The sequence below is a fragment of the Sciurus carolinensis genome, chromosome 2 (assembly GCF_902686445.1).
Source record: "Sciurus carolinensis chromosome 2, mSciCar1.2, whole genome shotgun sequence".
NCBI classification, from domain to species: domain Eukaryota; kingdom Metazoa; phylum Chordata; class Mammalia; order Rodentia; family Sciuridae; genus Sciurus; species Sciurus carolinensis.
The window spans coordinates 22,149,781-22,173,433 of record NC_062214.1 but is presented as its reverse complement, the minus strand read 5'-3'; the positions used below and the strand labels follow the sequence as shown (position 1 = coordinate 22,173,433).

The 23,653-nt window shown below is 37.8% G+C and overlaps 1 protein-coding gene across 1 annotated transcript in view; it reads right to left on the bottom strand.

Annotated features, from left to right (window-relative positions):
- Rbm12 (RNA binding motif protein 12) overlaps window positions 1–23,653 on the bottom strand; it is a 34,013-nt gene that overhangs the window by 9,474 nt on the left and 886 nt on the right. Inside the window, 6 exon segments of the mRNA XM_047537759.1 lie at window positions 12,571–13,593; window positions 13,596–13,813; window positions 13,816–15,217; window positions 15,219–15,281; window positions 15,283–15,442; window positions 19,009–19,092. Coding sequence (XP_047393715.1) covers window positions 12,571–13,593; window positions 13,596–13,813; window positions 13,816–15,217; window positions 15,219–15,281; window positions 15,283–15,420 — 2,844 coding nt within the window. The 5' untranslated portion in view covers window positions 15,421–15,442; window positions 19,009–19,092.

Sequence of the window (23,653 nt, the reverse complement as noted above, 5' to 3'; positions counted from 1 at the left end):
ACCCTATAGCAAATATTCAGTGAATGATTTAATGTTAAAACCACTTCACCATAATTTTGACTTTTGTCTGTCTTCCATCTTAAACTGTGGACTCTTTGTAAGTAGTGCTAGGTATTATCTCCATACCCTAATTACTAGTACTTAGTACATAGTTGGTATTCATGATCATTTGCTGAATGATAGGTGAATATGCTTTTGGCCAACTCATACCTTCAGGTCTTTTTCATTTGAACTAATGTCCAGCAGGAAATCTTCCCTATTCTGACCTTATACTATTGAGCTTAAAATTTAAATGCAGGACTCATAACTCTAAGTTAAATCACAGTCAGAATGGGCAAGAGATTTGATCAGACACTTCATAAAAGAAAACATATGAATCTGAAATAAACAAAGTGATCCACACCACTAGTCATCACAGAAATGCAAAATAAAACCAATGAGATACAATTACAAACCCACCAAAAAAGCTACAAATAAAAATATGGACAACAGTAAATGTTGGCAAGGATATGGGCTCTTATACACCCTTAGTGAAAGCATTAAGTAACACATTAAGAAACAATCTGGAAAGCTTATCAGGAACCAAACATATACCTAAACCAAGAGCAACTCTACTCAGAGGTGTTTATCCAAAAGAAATGAAAAGATTATGTCCACAAAGATTTGTTCAAGATTGTTCACAGCAGTTTTATTCATCATAACCAAAAAATGCAAAAGAACTCCAATGTCCATTGATGAGAATGGATGAACAGTAATGTTTATAGGAAACTATTTGGCAACAAAAAGAACCAATTATTAATGTCACATGGATGAACCTGAAGGATGAAGTATACAGATTCTATTTATGAAGTTTAAGAACAGGCAAAAACTAATCTATGATAAAATTCAGAACAATGATTGTCCTCCCTTCTTCGCCAGGGGAGGGGGCACGTATTGACTGAGAAGAGCCTGGGAGAACTCTAGGAGGAAAATATTTATCATGATCTGACTGTAGGCCATAGAAGTATATGCACTTATCACTTTTATCTAATGATACACTTAGGTGTATACATCTGATTGTATGCAAATTAATAAAAACAACCCACAAATACTTAACTAAAGACATGTTGAAATGTTTATGGAAGTATACTGATCCTACAACTTCTTTTAATGCATCAGAAAATCGATTGTTGAATGAAGAGATGTGGCAAAACAAATGAAAAATTATAGAATCTAAATGGAGAACATATGTATTCACTGTACAATTCAACACTTCTGCATGTTGAAAGTTTTCATAATAAAATGTTGGAAAGTTAAATAGAAGATTACAGGTCCTTCCCCTGGTTAAGACTTTGTGGTAAACAACAAAAGCATTAGCAGTGATTATCTGAGGTGATGATACTACAGGCAACATTTGCAAGTGCTATCTTCTTAAAGATTCCCCCAGACAAGGCCAAACACATACAATGAGTGAATCAGTAGCTTCTTCCTGTGCTAGGCCTTATGTTCTGGTGGACTACAGAATTCTTTCCTAGTTATTACCATGACACCACTTTCCCTACATCCAGTCCTATTCCATCCATTTTCAGTTTCTTTTGAACCCAGACTCAAATCCCAACCACAGGGTTGTGAGCCCAAGTGCACATGGCAGCATACAGGACAGGACTCTTGAGGATGTGATGGTACTATGATGGCTCGGCTTCTATTCTCAGAGGCCTGAGCCTCCTGTGCAACTACAACCACAGTTCTGTTTTTCATCCACCTCCTTTTCTTTCTTATTGGAGTTGGCAACTCTTTACAGATCTTTATAACCAGCAATTTTCTATCTTTTGATCATTCTCTTTAAATGATCTATAATCCATGGATTACTAGTCTCTTCCAAATCTTATCTCCTTTAAAATCTACCTCCAAGCTTACCTCTACTTGGAAATCCAATTAAAACTCCTGGTTCACTCCTGGTCACTCTTCTTTCTTGCTCCTGAATAACTACATATTTTAAACCAAACTCACTTATTTTTCATGTAATGCATAATTAACTCCATTGGGCTTTGAAATTTTTTGGATCAGGACTTTACAAAACCATTTTACATATCACATTTAAGTGGGTCAATAAAAGCCAGAAATCTAAGATTTTATTTTTGTAAGAGAGGTCTGGCTAGTACTCACCATATCTTTGTGTACTGTCTGTCAACCAGTATCTTATATGTTTTTGATAGTCTAACTGGTTGGCCACTTTCATTCAGTCCCCTCTGATCTGTTATCTGTTGAGGTCAGAAAAATTGCCTGATTCCAATCCAATAAAACCAAGTTTCTTAAAACCTATCAAACTGAATAACTTTGCTTATTAAAATATTTCTCCCACTAGACTATAAATTCAACAGGACCAGGTCTGCCTCATTTGCATTCCAGTGCCTGGCAAATAGTAGATGCTCTATTAATATCTGAATATCTGTTGCATTAATGAATTCTAGGAAAGGAGTGATAACCCAAGGATCCTCAGAAATGACCCAAACCTAGTCTTGACCTGCTACTGAAGCCATCAAGGGGGAAGTGAGTTTTCTAGGAACATCCAACAGAAAAGACCAATTTTATTATCTCTTTGTGCCCCTGCTACCCTCACCTTCCCATTTGAAGCTAAGTAGGAACTGCAAATGCAAATAGCTGAGTATACAGCTCCAGCCTTTTCTACCTTTGCTTTTTGCAATTTGGAAGTCCCATCCCCTTCCACTTCCCCTTGTACTTTTTCTTCTACTCACCCTGACATTCAACCTCAATGCTCTCCAATCTCTGAAGCCTGATAGGGTACCCTTACACACTACCTCTTAAAGAAGCCATACTCATTCTCAATTCTGCAACTTAGAATTCACAAAACGTCAGAATAAAAGGCACCTGAGTGATCACCTAGCCCAAATTCTTCAATGCAAGGCAGAGACAGAAGGTGATTTGGATAAGGCCACATACGTGGATAAGTGAAATGAGAACTAAGTGCAAATATTCTTACTTCCACCTCATCTAAAACTTTGGAATATAGTTTTCTTGGAAGACCCTCCCTTCCATTTATATTCAATAGCAATTTGTTATAACAATTAACTGCATGGGTTCTTCAGTTGAGTGACCAGGCTCCAAATACTGTAGTCCTTCCTAGCCACAGTACGATACTACTGTAACAGATTATGTCCTCCTTATGTAACTTGGGCAAAATATTTAATCTCACCAAGCGTGTTTCCTCAGATGTGAGTAGGGAATATTCTTTATATTAATGTCATGTATGCAAGGTGCTTAGTACAGAGTACTTCATACACATGCTAGGCTTGTTACTACCACGTGTTGCCTATTATTAGTATCCTTCAAGCCTAGCTCACCTATGTACCCCATTTTCATCTTTTCAGCACTCAACAACTTATTTTGAAATACCATATTCAATTCATAACACATAACTGTATTTTCTCAATATTTCTCCAGCTCCTTGTCCAACGATTAAATGACAAAACTTCTTTAGCATAAAGTAGCGACATAAAGGGTACTTCAGTATCTTCTGCTACACACAATAAACCTAAACACAAAATGAAAATTCAAAACATCTAAGGGAAGTTTGCATCAGTGCTAAAGCAGGCTTGTATGACTTGCAAGAATCAACTGTTAAATATTAAGGCACCATGTAAGCAAGTGGTCTTGGTAAGTTTATAACTACAGATACAAGGCCAATGCTAAAGTTAGGCTTAGGGCTTCCCTCCCCTGAGAGCAAGTTTAAAACATACCATGGATGGCAGGATATTTCACTCTCTGCTAATAGGGAGTGATTTGTCCTTCATTTTTTCATTGCACCTGTTCCCATGCCTTAGGAGGTTCCAACTCTGCTCTTCATAAATCCAAGAACATATCTTTTCTCTCAGGTTCAGATGGATTCATTTCAATGCCAGATGAACTGAAATTCATCCGTCTTTCAAGCTTAGGAGATGCACTACCTTCTTCCCTCCCAAAAGCCTAACCAAGAAAGGCACAAGCCTGCAATTCCTACCTCCCTCTTAATCCACCCTAGGTCATGGTACAGAAATTGCAGAGAGAGGCTGCAAGGAGGAATAGGGAGGATCAAATGTCTGAGTGGTAGGATCAATTCTTCAGCAAACCAAAGCCATGCTCACACCTGTTGCCTACCTTGGCACTCTGGAGCAGCTCAAATGCTGGATCAAGTTTGGGAAGTCAATCAGGAAATCCTCCATAGGCTCCCAATGGAAGAAACACCGCCCACTGAATACTCTCCCGGTGATTGAAAAAGACTACATACACCACCACCACATTCCTTTCCTTCTCAGTCACCCCGAGGTATATGAAGAAGGCAGACAAGTTTTCTTATTATTGCAGCTAACCCAAGGATTTTCCAAATTTCTATCAGCAGCCTCACAGGTCACAAATCAAAAGAATAAACCCTTTCTATAAGACTATATTCTTTATTCACATGTATGACTCAGAGCCACTAAAATCATGTTAACTAAAATTGTAACCAATATATTTGGTTTAGATTCACTACTAAAAAAATCTGGCTGCCACACAACATTTGGCAACACTGCAGTTTAACTTCAACATACCCAAAGACTTACCCAAAGTTGAACAAACCTAACCTGTGCCCAACTCTTAAGAGATCCTAGCTTGAAATTTGGATATGGAAGGGAAACAGACTGGGGAGGCACGCATTGCCTATAAACAGGCTTGCACTGTTGTGGAGTGGGAGGTTTTCCTCTGCCCAAAGGCTCTGAACATGCAGACACACAGCTTGCACCTGCCTATTTCAGGTACCCTTTATAACCATAAGATTGATTATGGACCCTGAGAGGCCTTGCTAACAGATCACGCTTACCTCTCCATGCCACACTTACAGAGTACAGGGACTGAAAAGGCTGGAGCAGGGAGAGAGACTCAGGATCCATGACAGGACTACTGCTGGTAGCTTCCATATTCTACACCCCCAGTCAGAAAGAGGCAGGGAATAATCTGCACCTCTGAAGTCATGCAGGCATCTATGAAAATTCTGTTCACCCCCATTATCAATGAGACCTTGGGCAAGTTACTTTTCCTCTCTTTCCTGGATTTCCCCATCTGTAAAGTTGGAGTAATGTCAACTTTATATGGTTATTGGAATAAATGAGGCGAACTATGGGAAGCACTGCCTTCCTGGCATAGAGTGCCTGGTTTATTAACACTTGCTCCCTTCAGTGCTCACAAAAGGGAAAATGCAGCTTTGAGTCCTTCCTCAGTTATCATTAACTCCTTGTTGAATCATGGGATACCCAAGAGGAATACCTCTGCTATACCTGCTCCAGAAAACCTAACTGGCAGGATAGGGACAACCTCTGAAGGAAAAATGAAAACCCTTAACTTTGAAGTTCTCAAGCTGCAGGATGGGACTGCTCCCACACTAAAAAGCAGTAGAGCAGTAGCCAGACAAAAACTTCCGAGTTCACCCCTAATCTCTAAAGTAAAAGGTCCAAAACCCACTACCGATTTCCAAAAAGAAATTGAATAGCTGGGATCACAGAGGCTTAAAACTGGTGAGGATATCATCCAGTTGAATCCCATTTTGTAGAAGAGACAGAGGCCACAGGAGGAAAATGACTTGTCCTGGGTCACTATAACTGACAAAACCACAACCCGATTTTCCTTCAAAGTGTGATTTCTCTGTCCATCCATTTTAGCAACAGCTCACATCTTGTAATCCAGTCCAATCTAAAGTCCATCTGTCCACTGAGAGTAGTAAGATTCATGTGGCTCCCCCATGACCTGTAATAACTAGCCTTGCACACAGATGGAAAAGAATTATGTATCCATCACACATTCTCCATTTGACCACTGGGGCAGGAATGGCGGAACTGCTGGACTCCACATTTACAGGACTTCATCAAAGGAATGCATTTTGAACAGCAAGCATGAATAGTGCAAATAAGGCAGAATTCATCTGAGAAAAATGTGGATCTATGCCAAAATTTTCAAATATTTGATGCAGTCAATTCAGTCCCATCCTGCTTTGCTCAATGCCTATCACCTGTGGGGCATCTGAAGCAATACAAAGACCACCTTCCTGAGCATCTCCAGGGCAGAGGCACTGCCAAAACTGTGCATCTCCAACGTGCTGTGACTTATGGCCCAAAGGGGCTGAGTGAAAAGCAGATGAGATTCCATAGAAAAGAAACCTATTTTTATAATGCATTATCTTCCTACCCCTCATAGGAATAATTCATTTGGGATTATTAAGAAAACTTAAGATTGGTTGTTTAGGAAGCAAACATTTCAACAATAGGGAAACTACCCTATAACTACAAGTTGGTTTACATTTGATCCCATCTGACATCAAGCAATTGGTCAGGAAAGTCTTTACCCAACTCCTCTGGTACAGGAGGTACCTAGTACATATATAACTAAGTACTTTTACATGTAACTTAACGCTACACTTACTTTGCTTCCTTTTCCATGTGCGAGGTATACATTTCCTCAAAAGTTGTTAGTATAGGCTATAGCTATAGCTACAGTGTATATTCAGGTGGAACTGTCTTAAAAGCATGAAGGTAATAGATGTTTCCAATTTCAACTGTCAATTGAATGGTCCCAGAAACAAAGCATTATTTCAGGAAATAGTAGTTGTATTAATCCTTCTACCACTTTAGGCAGATTTATATCAGAGGGACTCTGCTGGTCAGATGAGAGGGAGTAATGTATAAAGTATGTACCACCCTCCCACCCCCATTGCAACCCAATATGTGTAGCAGAGGCTGGCATAACTCATTTCGAAGTGGAACCAAAGATATATGAGGAAATCATCAGCAGTGCCAGTTGATATGATTTAAGACCCTTTAAAAGCAGCTGAATTTATTTACCCTTCTTAAAGCTTTCCCTCTTCTTGAGGACTAACAGGTGATTTGTGGAAGTACAATGCAACTGTTACCATTTGATATGAAGCAAAAATGCATATGAAAAAGCCTCATTCACTAATAAAGAGATAAGTGAATGATCTCCACCACCTCCACACATTAAGGGGCTGGGGCTACTTAAGAGCAGTGAGGAGGCTTCTGTCCCAAGTGACTCTTAGTCCTGGTTACCATAAAATTTACCATGTAAGCAGGCAAAGAAGAAAACTGGTGGCAGCAGAATGGAGAGAGGGACTGAAACACTCATTTAAATATAGCACAGTTCACTACAGGGACAAGTTAAACTGATTCAACACCTTTGACTCTATTCATTTATGTTCTCTTATCATTGCTCTATTTCCCCAAGTCACCAACTCCTTCTCTCACCATGAAATGGTAAGCCATCAACTGATTAAGAAAAATGACTTGAAACTTTTTACTAAGGTTAGAGTCCATATGCTGGACAACTGGGGTGCCATTTCCAATGCTCTGCTGTGTCATTTATCACTTTTCTACCACTGTCAACTAAGTCTCTATGTCCTAACATTTTCACTAGAGGGAGGTCCCTGAGGCAACAGAGTTCAAGGGATATAGATTTTCCTCAGCATAATATACTGCCCTAAGTGCTGCCCTGCTGTGCTGCTTCAGGGTTGGAATGTTTACATCAGGTGACTTTTTTTTCCTTCTGGACTCTTGAGTAGTTGAGCAATGATGTAGGAAGCATGCCACCTTGGTTTGCTGATTGCTAGTTATGTTGACCCAGAAAAGGAGCCGTATTCTAGGATGCTATTGAGACTCTTGGACACAAAGTAGCTCAAAGCACCAAGAATAAACCCAGGAACAGCACAAAAACAATTAACGTTTACCTGAGCAGGCACCAATGAGATGAACATGCTTATGTTGTTGAACAGGTTTTTCCCAGAAAAATCACTACAACATCAGAATATTAATTGTGTGACTACCAGAGTACAATCTTTTCAAAACACTTTACAATAAGTCTTTGTGTTCTAACAGATTTTATGCTAAAAGATGAAACTGAAATCAAGCAATTTTTTTTTAATAAAAAGCAAAACTGTAAGTTTGATTCTACCATATCTCACAAAAGCTCTACTTTTGGGAAAACAGTGAATAGATGTACATAATTGATAAACTTGCTGTAAAATACTGGAAAGCAGAAAACATTGAATTACAGAAGCAATCAATAAGAAAAAGAATCGTTATCAGAGACCACCCTTTCAGATGGTAAAGGCCATACTAGGTATCTGCAAGCAACTGATTTCAGTCATGTTTCAAATGCCTAGACAATCTTGATTATTTTTAAAAGGCTCACAAGCATGGTGGCATGAGCCTTTGTCTCAGTTACTTGGGAGGCAGAGGCAGGAATTTGTGAGCCCAGGAGCTCGAGGCCAGATTGGGCAGATCACGTCTCAAAAAAAGAAAAAGAAAACAAAAAAAAAAAAAAAAAAAAAAAAAAAGAAAACGGGGGTGCGAGTAAAATGACTCAGTTACTACATGGAATTATGTATGTCTAGTCCAAATACCTCTAAAATGAGCAGGTTATTCAAATTCAAATACAGAATAAACTATGGCAATAAAGTGAAAGTTACACTTTTCAAGAGCTTTGGTTATAACAGCCCACTACATTACAGTTCCAGCAACTGTAATCCAGACTTTAAAAAAAAAATCTGTTGAGTTTACGAAAACTCATTTGCTAATTTTTTCAGAAGTTGAACAAACATGGAAGGGACTAAAACCAGAGCATCAACGTCAGAAAGCAACAATATTTGATTCCTCTCCTTTCTTCCCCACCTCAAATACATCATACAAAAATACAAAAACAAAGAAAAAGCTGTAGAGGTGTGTGCAACTGATAATCTATTCTGAAGACTTCTTTTCTCTTTTCCTACTGTAATCAATTTTTTTAAATGGTAATTCACAGACACTTTTAAGACTCCTGTGAAAAGAAGAATCTGGTATCTGGTTCTTTCCAAATTCACATAATAAAAGTAGTTCACCAGCAAAACACACACAATAAAATAAAATCCTGAAAAGGTGGATATCACAGATTTGACCTAGAATCAAGACTCCTCCCTGCCGTTCCAGGCATCCTCTTCTGTTCAGCATTAGCAGACAAGTATAAGCAACAATTGTTACCTCCAAGATCACCAAAATTCACCTTTCCAAAGGCACAAAATATTTTCAGGAAGTTTAAAAAAAACAAAAACAAAAACTGATGTTACAAATAGCTCAGTAGAATACTTTTGTGCAGTTAAAGCATTAAAAGCATCAGCCTGTTTTTATTTTGTGACAAGTTTATTGAACAGTATTCAGACTTCATCTTTATAAACAAAAGAAACTGCTGAATGATGCCAAGGCAGTATTTGCTGGCAATGTTGGGCACATGTGGTCAATGAGCTGTTTTACTATGTGTAGTTTGGACTACTAATAGAACTGCTAGTAAAATAATTTAAATGCGGCAATTTTCTGAGGGTGGGGTGGGAAATAATTTTTGAAGAGATCACTGCCAGAAATTCTCTCCAAAAGATTTAACTAGCAGTAACTTTTACATTTTCTTTACTCATTTTCAAGTGGTCTTAAAATTGAGTGAATTTTCTTTTCATCCACTCCTGTGCACAATCATAGAATCCAGGAAAATGGAATGAGTTTAAGTCATGCTTCCTTATTTTTATGCAAGGTGACTTACTTCCACCAAAAAAGGACATGTTTGCTTACTTCACACAGTCCCAGATTTTCATCTGGTGGATTAAGACTAACCTTAACTATATTGAATATTATTATCTGAAATACTGAATAAACAAGTTTCCTAATTGAATTTCATTGTCAATGTTCTGACAACTTGGAATACAAAGTTAGGAACTACATTTCACTTAACACTGTTTTGCATTAAAAAACAAAAACAAAAAAAACACAGCCACTAATAATTGTACATCCAAGCTACAGTGTAAACACAGAACATACCTCCAAATTAGGCTTGAAAACTAAATCTTCCACTACAACTTCAGAAGAAGTTACAAATTTTCTTATTTATAAAATACATTTTTGTAGGTTTCTCTAATCCTTTAAACCAAAAGAAAAATAAACAATAAAAACTCAGCAGGAGAAAAAAAATTAAACCTAATGGAAAAGATGCTCTTCCATTAATGTCAAATTCACCAAAGACAATAAAATTTACACATAAAATTGAGAATACCATGATAAGTATTTACAAATGCACACAACTTTGAGCAAAGCTTTACAAATCCTTCATACCATACAAAGCAAATGAGAAAATAATATAAATTCAATTCTAGACCAAACCTAGTTCTTAGGAGAAAATTTTAAGAAGAGAAGTATGGATAGTTTCACAGAACACATTTTCAAGAATTTTTTAACCTGAAACTCCAATGCCCAGAAGATAAACAGTATGCTTAGCAGTTAGCACTACGTTAATAAGTCTCAGATACACAAAAATCAAGTTCCAAGAGAACAAAGCATTTAATTACATTTCACAACAAGCACTGTTGTGGTTCAACGAAATAAGAAACAGTTCTCTCCAATTTCTACACAAACCACTATTTTCTTCATTTATTTAATTTGATGAACAATGAATCAAATTCTCCTTTTCAGCATTTACCTAAGATGTAGAAATAACAATAAAGTGTATGAAATATTTAATAAGAATGTACGAGCATATAACCAAAATAAATTGTGAAAGACTTTCATCTTCAAACAACCGATTTTTTCTAAAATGAAAATAGTCAGCTTTCCAATGGGGAAAATAATCTGGTTGTAATAAGACTCCCAAGCAGCACTGAAGTTTTTCGCATTGTCTTTGGAATGAGAAAAGATTACTTAACAGCTTAAATGGAACAGCATTTACAAACATTATATTGCTTTTTAAGTTGAGGAAGCAGTATCTAGTGATCTGTCATATCAAATTTGTGTTTGTGAATTATCAAAAAGACCCACAATGCAGCCACCTCTTCTTTGAGTTGAACAATCATTTCTCAAAAACAAAATTCCTGAACTGTCATCCTCTGTACACAATCTTCACCAGTGAAACTGCTGCTACTCTCTTAACTCTAAATTACAGGGCGACGCTGTATTTCAGTGTTCTACTGACTTTCAACACCAAAAAGGCACTACACCTTTTTTAACAGGATATACTTTTAAAAGTTCAGATCTCTTTTAAGTACACTGATTTGTAGGGAACGTTGGGGATGTTTCAAACCAAGGCCAGAAGCCATGTAAAAGATAAAAATTTGTTTTTCATGATAATTCCCCAACCTCCCATTCTGTATGTTAGCATTTTATGTGACATATCTGTAGAGAATTTTAACTAAGGAAAGAAACCCTAAGTAGAGCCTATGTGGCAGTGAGCAGGATGTTGTAAGGTAAATATTTTTATGACGAGATACCAACCAGAACCTATGCGGTCCTTCTACCACTGTGTCCTGAATGCCCAAGAAAAGAGTATGAAAGGGCAAGGGGTCTTAATTCTCTCCTCTCTAGCAGCTAGACTTGTACTGTGCATGAAGAATTTTTGAAAACAAGGCTCCTGATCGAACAACTACACCAAAAAGCCTCTAAATTATCAGGATTAAATACATATCAACCCATGGACTAGCTTATGGATCTTTTATTCTATAGTACTAATGCTCACAATTTCAACTTCAGTTTTAGAAGACTAGATTAATATAATGCTCTTTCTCATGAATAGATCCTTCTTTGTACACTTACAGGCAAAAATTTCACATAAGTTGGGACAAAAATAAATTGCTAGAACAATTTGTCCATCATAGGCAGGACTTCAAATCTAGTAACTTAAATACTGGTTACTGAAAGTAGTTTATGGTTTTCAATGCCACCCAAACAACAAACAATTTTTAAACTTACTAAACTAAAACTTGGCAGTTAAACCAAAAAGGCTCTGGTAGGTAGAGGACTCCATAGTTTATTTTTGTGGCACAAATCTTATTTCACACAGTTTTAAGTGTGACATCAGAAATCAAAGTTCAGGGTTATAGCACAAACCAAGTGTGGAGTTTCATATTTAAAGAAAAAAACCAACAAAACAGTTCTGCTCATTTACAAATGAGTCAATTAGGCAAGCAAAGCAGCAACGTCTGAAGCAGGACTGTCCATACAGCAAGAATCCTCAAGAAGCAATAAAGGTACATACAATGAATCTGTATACAGAGATTTTATTCAATTTTAAAAGAAAATGAAGACTTTAGACAAAGCTTTGACCCTATAACAAAGCACATCTGTCCAGCTTTAAACCAAATTCCAAGAGTAGCCAACTTCTATATTTTAGCAGCTGGCAGGAGCACCCCTCAATGAGCTCTACTGACATTTCTATTTCGTCATCCCATATATTATAAAACAAAAACCAATCTAGACTCCTTGATAAACTTTACGTGGTCATTGAGTTTTACAAATGGTTTCTCTAATAGTATGCCAAATATTTTTGTGTTCTCTCCAGATAGCTTTACTGTAAACATACAGCAATGTTTATCCTGGTAGTGGGTTGTAAACAGTCAACCAATGCTTTGTTATGGAAACCAATCTATATGCAATTGAAACAATCCACAGGTTCTAACCTGGAAATAACTAGGAAAACAATCTGGATGCATTGATCACAGCAATATGAAGATCTACCCTACAAAGAATTGATGTATGGCTACCCTAATACAAGTTTTACTTTTCTTGAGCCTATAGGCCTGTCATTTAAGTCAATGACAGCAGCTGTGGCTTCATCCCGAGATTCGAAGGCCACCATGGCTTCACCTGTGGGCATACCTTTTTCATTGTATTTTAAGCACACTGAGCCTGGGATTACTTGATAGCCATAAAAGAAATCTAAAATCTCATCAATAGACACAGTGAAGGGCATGTTCTGCACTTTAATTACTGTAGGTCCTGGTTTCCCAGAACTAGATCCAAAGCCAGGTGGACCACCAATATGGATTGGGCCAGGGCCAGGGCCAGGGCCAAAGGCTGGTGGTCCACTCAAATGCCCAGGGGCACTTCCAAGACCAGGAGGGCCACTTCCAAAGCCAGGAGGGCCACCTAAGCTACCAGGACCATTTCCAAAATTCTGAGGGCCCCCTCCAAATCCTGATGGCCCACTTAAATTATTGGGTCCACCTCCAAAACCAGGAACTTCCAGTCCTAGACCAGGCAAACCACTGTTTCCAACTGAAGGCATACCAGGCCTAGCATCACCAAAGGCCCCTCCTAATCCTGGAGGAGGCAGTGGTGGCCCAAAGGCATTTGACCCACCAAAATTACCAGGGAAGTTAAATGGAGGTCCATTGTTGGCCTCCTTTGATCCTACTGTCAGGAAAGCATGTTCTTCACCTCCTGCGCTGGGCATTCCTGCACCAGGCATTCCTGCAGCAGGCAGTCCTGCAGCAGGCATTCCCGCACCAGGCAATCCCGCAGCGGGTATGCCTGCACCAGGCATACCAGCAGTGGGCATGCCAGCAGCAGGCATGCCCGCAGCAGGCATGCCAGGGCCGGGCATTCCCGCTGCGGGCATTCCCGCGGCGGGCATGCCCGCAGCAGGCATGCCCGCAGCAGGCATTCCTGGTACTGCAGGATTAGCCGGCACAGGCATCTTTAGCCCCTTTTTTCCTTGGGCAGGGGGATTTTTCTCAATCTCTCTCATATCTTCTAGGGTAACTACATGAACAAATGCTTCTCTCCCCATTAAGTTTTTTTACGGTGTAAGTGTTCAGACTTACGTGCATCATCTTCATTTTTAAACTGAACCAATGCCTGTCCTAGACCTTGCCCATTGTTATCAACAAGAACATGTACTGCATTTTCATCCACTGGGATTCCTTCCAGGAACTGAAGAACATCCATCTTGGTAATGCTGAATGGAATATTTGTTATGTGGGCACAGACTTTGGCAGAGTTGACATCCCCTCCGGATTTAACATCATTTCTCTCTGGTCATAGCTGAAGTTCTGGAGTCTTTTTCGAATTGTATCTATCTTTTCTAGCATACCTTTCTTAGTAATTGGATGAACTTGAATAAAGCGATTGCCCATGTATTGTTTATGACGACACAGAGCAGCTTTATAGTCAGCCTCATTCCTAAACTCTACGAAGCCTTCACCAGTTGCTTTCCCATTGGGTCCATAAGCTATATAAATACTATCTTCCACAATATCCAACTTTTTAAAAAAATCAATGACATGTTTGTTTTCTGCTTCAAATGGTAGCCCTTTCAAGTAAACACAAAAACCAGCCTCATGTGGTGATCTTGACCTTGACCTTTTCTGCCCACTGGGCGATTTTGACCTGGGCAGTGTCTGAGGAGGGGGATGGGTTTGTCCAGAAGGTCCCATACTTTGCTTAAAAGTGATATGTCCTCCAGCTGCTACCCACTGTCTCTCTGTGGCAGGGCTAACTTCCACATAGCGTTGAATCATCAGCATTCTGTTTCGTTTCAAAGCTTCAAATGTATCTTGAGGGGAAAGAAACTTAACCAATCCATTCCCATTATTTCGGCCTACATGATCTTTCAACAAATGCACGGCATCAACACGGAGCCCATGGAAAAACTCTCTGACATCATTTTCCATTGCAGAAAAGGGCATTCCATGCACACTGACATACAGATCATCAGGGTTGATGGGAAGTGGCTTCACGCTGCTTTGAGAGTTCATCTGGATAGGGTTAACAGGATTCAGTGGACCCAAAAACATAGGGTTCAGGTTATTGTTCAGATTCATAGGTGCTCCAGAGCCATTCATTCCAGCAGGTAAAGGTGCCACGGGTGGCGGATTCAAAGGTGGCATGCCTGACATGGGTGGCAGTGGGGTCATTGGTGGCACAGAAGGGACTGGGGGAATTGGGGGCACAGGAGGCACGGGGGGTAATGTAGGTACTGGAGGAGGAACTGGTATTGGAGGAATGGATGGCATTGGTGGCAAAGATGGCATGGCTGGGATCGGAGGAATAGGTGGCGGTGGGACTGTGTTCATTGGAGAGGCTGTACTTGGAATGGTCGAGCTGAATGTTGGGCTCCCAAAAGAAGCCCCCATACTTGGAGGAGCAGTTCCTACGCTGGCTGTGGAAAATGTCTGTATGTTTTTGTTGCTTTCATGAACAGAAGTGGTAGCAGTAACTACACTTGGTGAAGGATTATTAAAGTTGGGTACTGTTGTAGGCAAGTTTACCCTGCCACTCATTCCTGAGCTAGGTGGTGGTCCTGATCTACTAGCATTTGCTGGTGGTATATCTAGGTTGGCAGTTTCGAACCGCCTACGACTCAGTTCAATCATATTCTGCATTTCCGTTTTACTACTCAACAATAGTGTTACTTTTTGACCCTTTAATTGTACCACCTGTGCGCATCATACCAAGCCTTGCATCTTCATCAGTGGCAAAAAACGATGAAAGCCTCACCCAGTTCACCCCCTACAATATGCACGCCCCCATCAGGGATGGTCAATCCAGAGAAGAAGTGGCGAATGTCCATGGTCCCCGCCACAATTGGGAGACCTTGCAAACGGATGACCACAGCCATGCTGCGCTGAAACCACACACACCTGCAGATGAGAAAAGGCAACGGCCAGGTCAGACTCCTGTTTATCACACCAGGTTTTTAGCTGCAAGAATGACCAACTACCATATTAGGCCCTCAAATAGTTCCTCAAGCTATCACAGGCAACGTCTTTCTTTAAATTAGAGATACTAAATACTGAGCATTGAGTGCCATTTAAAATGTTAAACCTGGACAATTTCAATTTCCAAAAGAGATTAATTCTGGAAACAATCAGATATTCAGTCCCAAGATTGAAAGTTTCAAGAAAAAACAACTATAAGGCAGTAAAGTCACCATAAACATTCAGACCATAACAATCAGTTAAGATTTAAAAGAAAGGTATATGTCAAATCAGGAAACTAAGTTTAACAATATGTAGAGGAAAATCATGCAAAGGACACATCAAATATTTAAAACTAGTTTAGCACCTTCCCTGAAACTTGATAATTTCATAGAATTACCAGAATGTCATTTTACAGGGCTCCATCTCAAAATCCAAAAGAAAAACTGGAATATTCATGAATTACAAATACTTAACACTAAAATAAATTCATATCTCAAATGAGAACCAATTTCATATTTCAACCTAAAACTCTACTTTTTTGTGGGGAGCCAGGGGGACCACAGGACTGGGAATTGAACCCAGGGCTTCCAAATGCTCTCTCTACCACTATGCTATATTCTCAGTTCTCCTTTTGTTTTTAAAAAATTTTGTTGTGAGTCAGCGTCTTGCTAAGTTGCCCAGATGTCCTCAAACTTCCAATCTTCCTGCTTCAGCATGCTAAACAGCTGGGATTATAGGCATGTGCCAACACACTCAGCTTCTGTTTCTGGTTCCATACTAGGGATTGAACCCCAGACATTTTATCCAACCTCTAGTTCTTTTTATTTTAAGACAGAGTCTCGCTAAGTTGCTTGGGGCCTTGCTAAGGCTGGCCTAGAACATGTGATCCTCCCACCTCAGCCTCCCAAATTGATGGAATAATAGGAGTGCACCACTGTGCCCAGCACAATCTGCCTTATAACTTTTTTAAGTTAATCTATGTATGGAATTACTTATTATAAACATGGTCACTACACACTAAGAACCCAAAATAAATACTAAAATAGGGCAACCAAAATCTGAGTTAGCTATGTTAATCACTTTTTTCTTCTTTTATAAAAAATTTTTATAGTTGTCAATGGATCTATTTTTTAAAATTTTTTAGATGTTGACAGACCTTTATTTTATTCATTTATTTATATGTGGTGCTGCTCAGTATCAAACCCAGGGCCTCTCACATGCCAGGCAAGCACTCTACCATTGAGTCACAACTCGGTTTTTTTTTTGGGTTTTTTTTGTTTTTTTTTTGAGGCTGGGTCTCATATGTTGCCCAGGGTGGCCTTAAAACTTGAGATCCTCCCATCTCAAGCTTCTGAGTACTTAGGATTACAGGTCTGCACCATATTACTTGGCTTAATTCATCACCTTAAAATGTAGAACCTGGTGGTAGCATCATTCACTGTAATGCTGTTTGCTGTTTCAATTAAATTTAGGTCCACTGATTTAGTCACAAATCTTCCATTAAAGGGGAAAAAAAGGGTCTCGTTTTCCCCCCCGTAGGGGAGGGCTGACAATGAACAGAATTATTTTTTGATTTTGTCGTAGAAGAACAAGGGTGTGAAGTTTTTTCAGCAATTGTTCAGTTTCTGAGCCAATATAACTCCTGTGGGATCTCTAGTTACTCTCGATCTTAAATAATGTCTATTTTAATTTAGTCCAAAGAAACTTTCTCCCAAACTTAAATTAAACCTCAGTATTTCAGTTCTAATGGCTTCTAAAAGCAAATGCAAAGGCAGGCTTCTGTAAACTGACATGAATCATATTCTTAGGGCTGAAAAAAATATTAATCTGAAATTAATGTGAGCAAATCAACTTTTCAATATGAGCCTATTAAACTGGCTCTAAGACCTCAAGAAAGTTACTAATTATTTGAGCTCTGGTTTTGTTAATTCTCAAACAAGGACATTAAAAAGGTTTCCTACTATAAGGTCTAAGAATCATATTCCTAGAAACAAGTTCTTCAATGTCAAGAATTATATGAATACTAATATAATGCAATAAAACCTGTAACTATAGCTCAATATTCTGACTGCTGCAAAGAGAAATAAACTGAATGCAGTGGCATACACTTATAATCCCAGCTACTCAAGAGGCTGAGGCAGGAAGAACAGCCCGGGCAAATAGCCAAGACCTCCATCTCTAAAAGAAGGAAAAAAAGAGAAAGATAAATATATTATTAACTTTCGACAGTTTTCTCACACACTTATACACAAAAATAAAAGTGGGGTTTTTTTTGTTTTTGACAGTACTGGGGATTAAATCTAAGGCCTTGCACATGCACGTTAGGCTATTACTCTATCACGAAACTATCATCCCAGTCCAAAGTAAGTTATCTTCAAATTTAATCCAGAAAGATGGACTGGTAAACAGAAAATGCTCTTCATGATTCATGAGATCATTATAAAGCACTAGAAATTTGGTAAAGACGGGCAAAGTTTTTCATATATAGATTGTAAGTGTCAAGAAGAAAAATTAACACACAAAAAAAGCACGCCAACAAATTTCTTAAATTATTAAGTTTAAAAGAAAGTTTATCAAATAATTAAAACAAATTCACATTCCTTACTGAATCTAGACTATGTGGCTATGTGCAAAAGTGAGATAGCATTCCTGTTCAAACTTCAAAAAAATATTTAATCACTTTATATGGGAAAAACATCATGGGTAAACCAGGTACCCAAAACAACTTGAGAGACAGAGATGTTAGTTTGCACTTGGACAATAAAATGGGAACTTGATATGGTCTCAAGTACATAAAAATTAAACACAAAGCTAAATAACACACACATTGAGTCTTTAAACCATTTTCTGCTGAGAAGAGATTTACTCAAAGTCTATACAAGGTTACAATGAAAACATGCTATTGAAAATCTGCCTCAGAATACCAGCAGGAAAAGGGTTGAGGATTAAACCAAAGAAGAGCACAAGATTTATTCATAAAGCCATCTGAAGAGAAAAACAATTTTTAGGTTCTGAAAAATATGAGTTAACATCTGTTATTCTGCTACTAAGCACCTGTTTGGTAAGTCATTTCAACCTATCTTGAGTCTAGCCTAGTTAAGCAAAAAAGTTGGATTCAATTTGCTAAGTTTCCATCTAAAGTCTAAAATGTGTACTCTAAAACATATAACTCATTATCCATATCTATACCTCCAGGGACTATAACTATCCATACCAATAACAAGCACTTGTATTTGTAATTCATCTAGAATGCTACTGAGGGGGGAAAATAAACCAGCTACTTGCTACCTAACAATAAATAACATAGCAGGAGAAATGCATCCATGTAAAACTGGCCCTCAAAGGAAGCAGAAGCTATTCAAGGTACCCATTCACCCCAATCCCATCCCTCAAATAAATTTGTAAACACACACATACAATTTCATTACTACACATATTTTTATGTTTTCTTAACAAGATATCTCTTTTTTTGTATTAAAACAAACCCTATATTCAAAATCTCTTACCTGATAAAACAAGAGATGTATTTTCTTAACAAGAAGTAGAGGCCAAGTCAATCCTGTGGGCACCAATTAAAACCAACTTTTAGACTGCAATAGAGAATAAACGGAGGCAAAAATCAATGCAGGAAACACAAACAACACGCACAGGCCACACTGAACTGTATATTAAGAAGGCGAGTCTGAAACCACCAGAGAACTTCATTAGAATGCACATGGGGTGTGGGGGGAGGAAAAGCAGATACCAAAATCCCACATATGCTTTTAACTGTATTGCTTTTCAAACACAGAAGGCTCTCAAAATATCTATATATTTATATATATCACAAGTGTGTCATAATTAGCCCAAGAATGAATCAACAGAAACAAAGCTGAGCTTTCACAACCTAATGGTTTTATCACTTGATGGTGAAACCAGTCCAGAAAACTGCAGTACACAAGTCCAACCTCTTCTACCTATTTCCCTATGTTCCCCCAACCTTTGGATGAAAAGCACAAGTTCATACAGTAACAATTTCTGAACAAAATTCAAAGGTATTCATGGAAATTACTGCAACTGTTCTTTCAATATATTTTCCTTTGCATTAAAATGTCAAACATCACAAAACAGAAATCAAAATTTTGGCTACAAGGACCAATTCCACTGGGGCTCAACATATTCAGGAAAATTTTTTTTCTAATAACACAACAGTTCCAAAAAAACTTGTCTTAAAAATTCCCTAAAATGTCTGATATATTAAGAAGCAGATCACTCATCTTTCATTGAAATTTATCCCAAGATGGTACATAATGATATAAAGTTATGTTCACAAGCAACATACATGACCAAATGACTATTATATTCAAAAGGTGTGGGGGTTAGACACCTGCAAGGAATAGTACTGGGGAATAAACCCAGGAGTGTTCTACCACTGAGCTATATCCTGAACCCTTTTTATTTTTTGAGACAGGATCTCCCTAAACTGCAAGACTGGCCTTGAACTTGCAACCCTCCCGCCTCAGCCTCCCAAGAGACTGGGATTATAGACATGTGCCAATGCTTCTGGCTCAAAGAGTTTTTTTTTTTTTTTTTTTCTTTTTAATTCAAAGATGAGAAGAAAAAAACTGCTGCAGTTCAGTATTAAGATCATCAAAGGCCTAAACTATCTGAATTATGTTCATTTTTGTTAAATTAGTTATGACAGTAGAATGATACTTTTTAATCTTTCAAGATTAAGCTATCACTAATGAGCTTAACATTCATCACCAGAAAGTAAAACAAATTTTAAAAATCCCAAGTGTTATTCCAAAGTTGTCTAAAGGACAAGTTAAATATCTTGAGTCAACTACTCAAATTGCTAGAGAACAGTTTTTCCACAAAAGGCTATGCAAATGTTATAAACATACTTTCAAATGCCCAGAGCACAGTATTAATCTTTGACATATTGTACAAATCTATTATAATTAAGTCTAAAGAGTTTTAAGACTCTTCATCTAAAAGTCCTATCTAGCAATTTATGTAACTGGCCACACAAAGGAAAACATGACAGAAAAAAGCATGCTTCAAATAAAGTTATGAAGAAGGGCATGAAATTACTGCAATATGTATTTCTAATATACAGGGTCAATTCCAGCAGCTACAGAACCAGGGTAATTTTCTAGTTAAGTACTTGTGATAAATATCTGACCCCTACTGGAGACTCTAATTCAATACAATGGAAACAGATTCCTCAGCCTCTTTCCTTCCAGAACCAAGGCAAAGTCAGATCATCTACTTAAACCCAAAGGGAACTTATATGGTCTACTCAAAAATTTCTACAAGACTGTTGGAAATTACTTTAACAATTAGGAAAAAAAATTCTAATTCCACAAAAGAAAGGTTGAAAACCCAGCTGAATTTGACAAATGCCTCATTTAAGTTGTGTTCAACTTAAAAGACAAAAATCAATTCAGACATAAATTTATGATTCTCTTCTATTTCAGCAAAGAGGAACTCCCATTTCATCCCAAACCAAGGAAAAGTATGCAGAAAAATCAAGGTCAGAAGCCAGAACTTTACCATGCTTGGTAATCTCTTCCTTCGCAAGGGAAAGAAGGTAAATGTTAATTGAGAACTTAAGTACTTTTGTTTCAACACCTTTCTTTGTAAAGATAACAAAAAGTGGTATGTATCACTGTTTTTCAAGAACCCACTCATTCCTACATGCTAATGTCAGCTAGCAACCTAATGCAGGATTCCAAATTGAAAAATCCATCCCACTCACCTCACGCTCTGGTGACTTTAAAAGGACAAGACAAACAATTCTATGCAACAACCCCCTAAAAATACATAGTTTACTTATACAAAGACTAGAAGGGTAGGCAAAGAAAAATGGGCCTGGTTTACTATTAATCCACTAATACATTTGAGAAGATCTAAAATAAGCAAGTTTGCTTTAGTATACTTTCCATTTCATGTCCTAACAGACATTACTGCAGCATGACAATCACCTGATTTATACATATATTAAAAATATCTGCTATAAAATTTAGCATATTATGACAAGACTTTCTGATTTACTAGTTATTCTAATCACTTGGAATTTCAGGACATAATTCTGATAACAAACCTCTTTATCAAGAAGTCTAGATACAAAATAGAACTTGACCATCTCTACTCTTCCATCTTGTAATAAACACTCGAAAGTGAATATTAATTTTGTTCTGTTAAGCTAGGTACTTCAGATTTAAAAGAAACAACAACAAATAAACACAGTAACACCTCAAATGTTCACATCACACATAAGCAGCAGACAATCGATTACAATATGCACAATGCTACAAGGAGTATAATCATATTATGGAAGGCATTAGGAAACTACCACAGCTTCAACCACTTGATTTTGTCCCCCATCATCAAATGGAGCACATTTAAGATTCTGGGATCATTCTTAACAAAAAAATTCTTCTGACACTGATAAAGATGTATCCCTTTTATAATACGTGGATCATTTTTCCCATTAACTTCCCATTCAGTACTCAAAGATAGCAAAAGACATTTCTAAATAAGACATTCCTTCTGCCAAAAAGACTTTAATAGTTATTTTTGATCCCCCCGAAAGTCCAACAAAAATGTTCATTATCTTATTTCATTTACATTTCAAAGCAAAAATATCCCTAACCTAACCAACCACATTCACCTTCACTGGTTTAGGACTTAAAAGCTGGCTTTAAACCAAAACCCTGAAAACCAAAGGGTATATAGAGAATGGTAGTAAAATCTGACAAACTTCAACATAGTTAAAATTATTCTGTTCAGTTGATCTAAATATTTAACAAATATCCATGAACATTTATTAAGCACTTGTGAGTCAGGCATTAGATTGTAAAACTTGACAACAGTCTCTGCATTTTAGGGAGAAGAGTCTAAAAGCATCTTTTGTGCAGGATATTACTGATACTTAGTTCTGCCTACATCTACAGAAGAAAACAACCAAACTGAATGATGAAGTGACCCTCTGCAAAATGGAGTAAAAGCAATACCAAAATTATCACTGGATTCCAGCATCCGGTACACACTGGTCTACAAAATCAAGTTTCACACCTACAAAATTGTACCAACGATCCCCAAATTCTCATTATGCAGTCAACCAAAACATTTGAAATATCAAAGAAAGTGAAAAAAGCCTAAAGTGTACTGTAGTAGCACATAACAAGTAACTACCACAATGGTTTCTAAAGCTTTGTATTTTTCACCTATCAGATTTGAACATGAGCAAAATTGAAATTATACAATTCATAAACAATGTAACCAACATTTAATCCAACATAAGAAAGTGACATAAAAATGCATTCCCTGTTTTGGTAAACTGCCAAATCATTCATACTAAGCAGATCATGAACTGTTATATAAACATACCAAACATTTCATTTCCTTCAAAAATCACCGTAGATTTATGTGAATCACCGTAAGTTCTTCCAAACTCTTTATTCTTATAAAAATGAATGAACACAAAACATTCCACTAAATCCAAAAATCTCCTATCAAAACTACCAAATTTCAAAACCAAGTACAACCTATGTGTCCAGACTTGCGGGAATTTTTTCCCAACTGCAAACACTCTGAAATTACAACATACTTAACAAGGTCCCCAGCAACTCTTGTTGCTAAGACTGCATTTTGCAAAAATTACACCATTTCAAACCATGCAGGTAAGAAGCTCTAAAATAAATACTCCAATCACAAATCTCGCTTCCACAAGTCTTCAGTTGCCACGTTTCCCGACCCCAGCAGGTTATATTGACTGGCATCATCCTAATCTTGAATGATACAATATGGTTCCTGCCAAACGCTCCCATTTACATTAGGTCTTCTCTGGGGACCCAGGCGCCAAGCCGGGTTTTAAGGCCCAGAAACCTCTACAACGACAGCCTGCAATTCTCAATATACACTACATAGCTAAATTAATGTTTAGCACTGAATAATCCTGAGTAGCCTACACTGTAATTCCTCAGATTTTTCACCATAAAGCACACACGGGAGACAAAGTCTATGAAGTCAAATCCACTGCACCAGATCCAACACTGACACTAACCTGTAGATCCTCAAAGGCCTTCCCACTCATTTCACGTGGCTGCAAACTAGCGCCGCCAAGCTTCAGAGGAACTCAATTATCTATCCTCTGAAAGCACC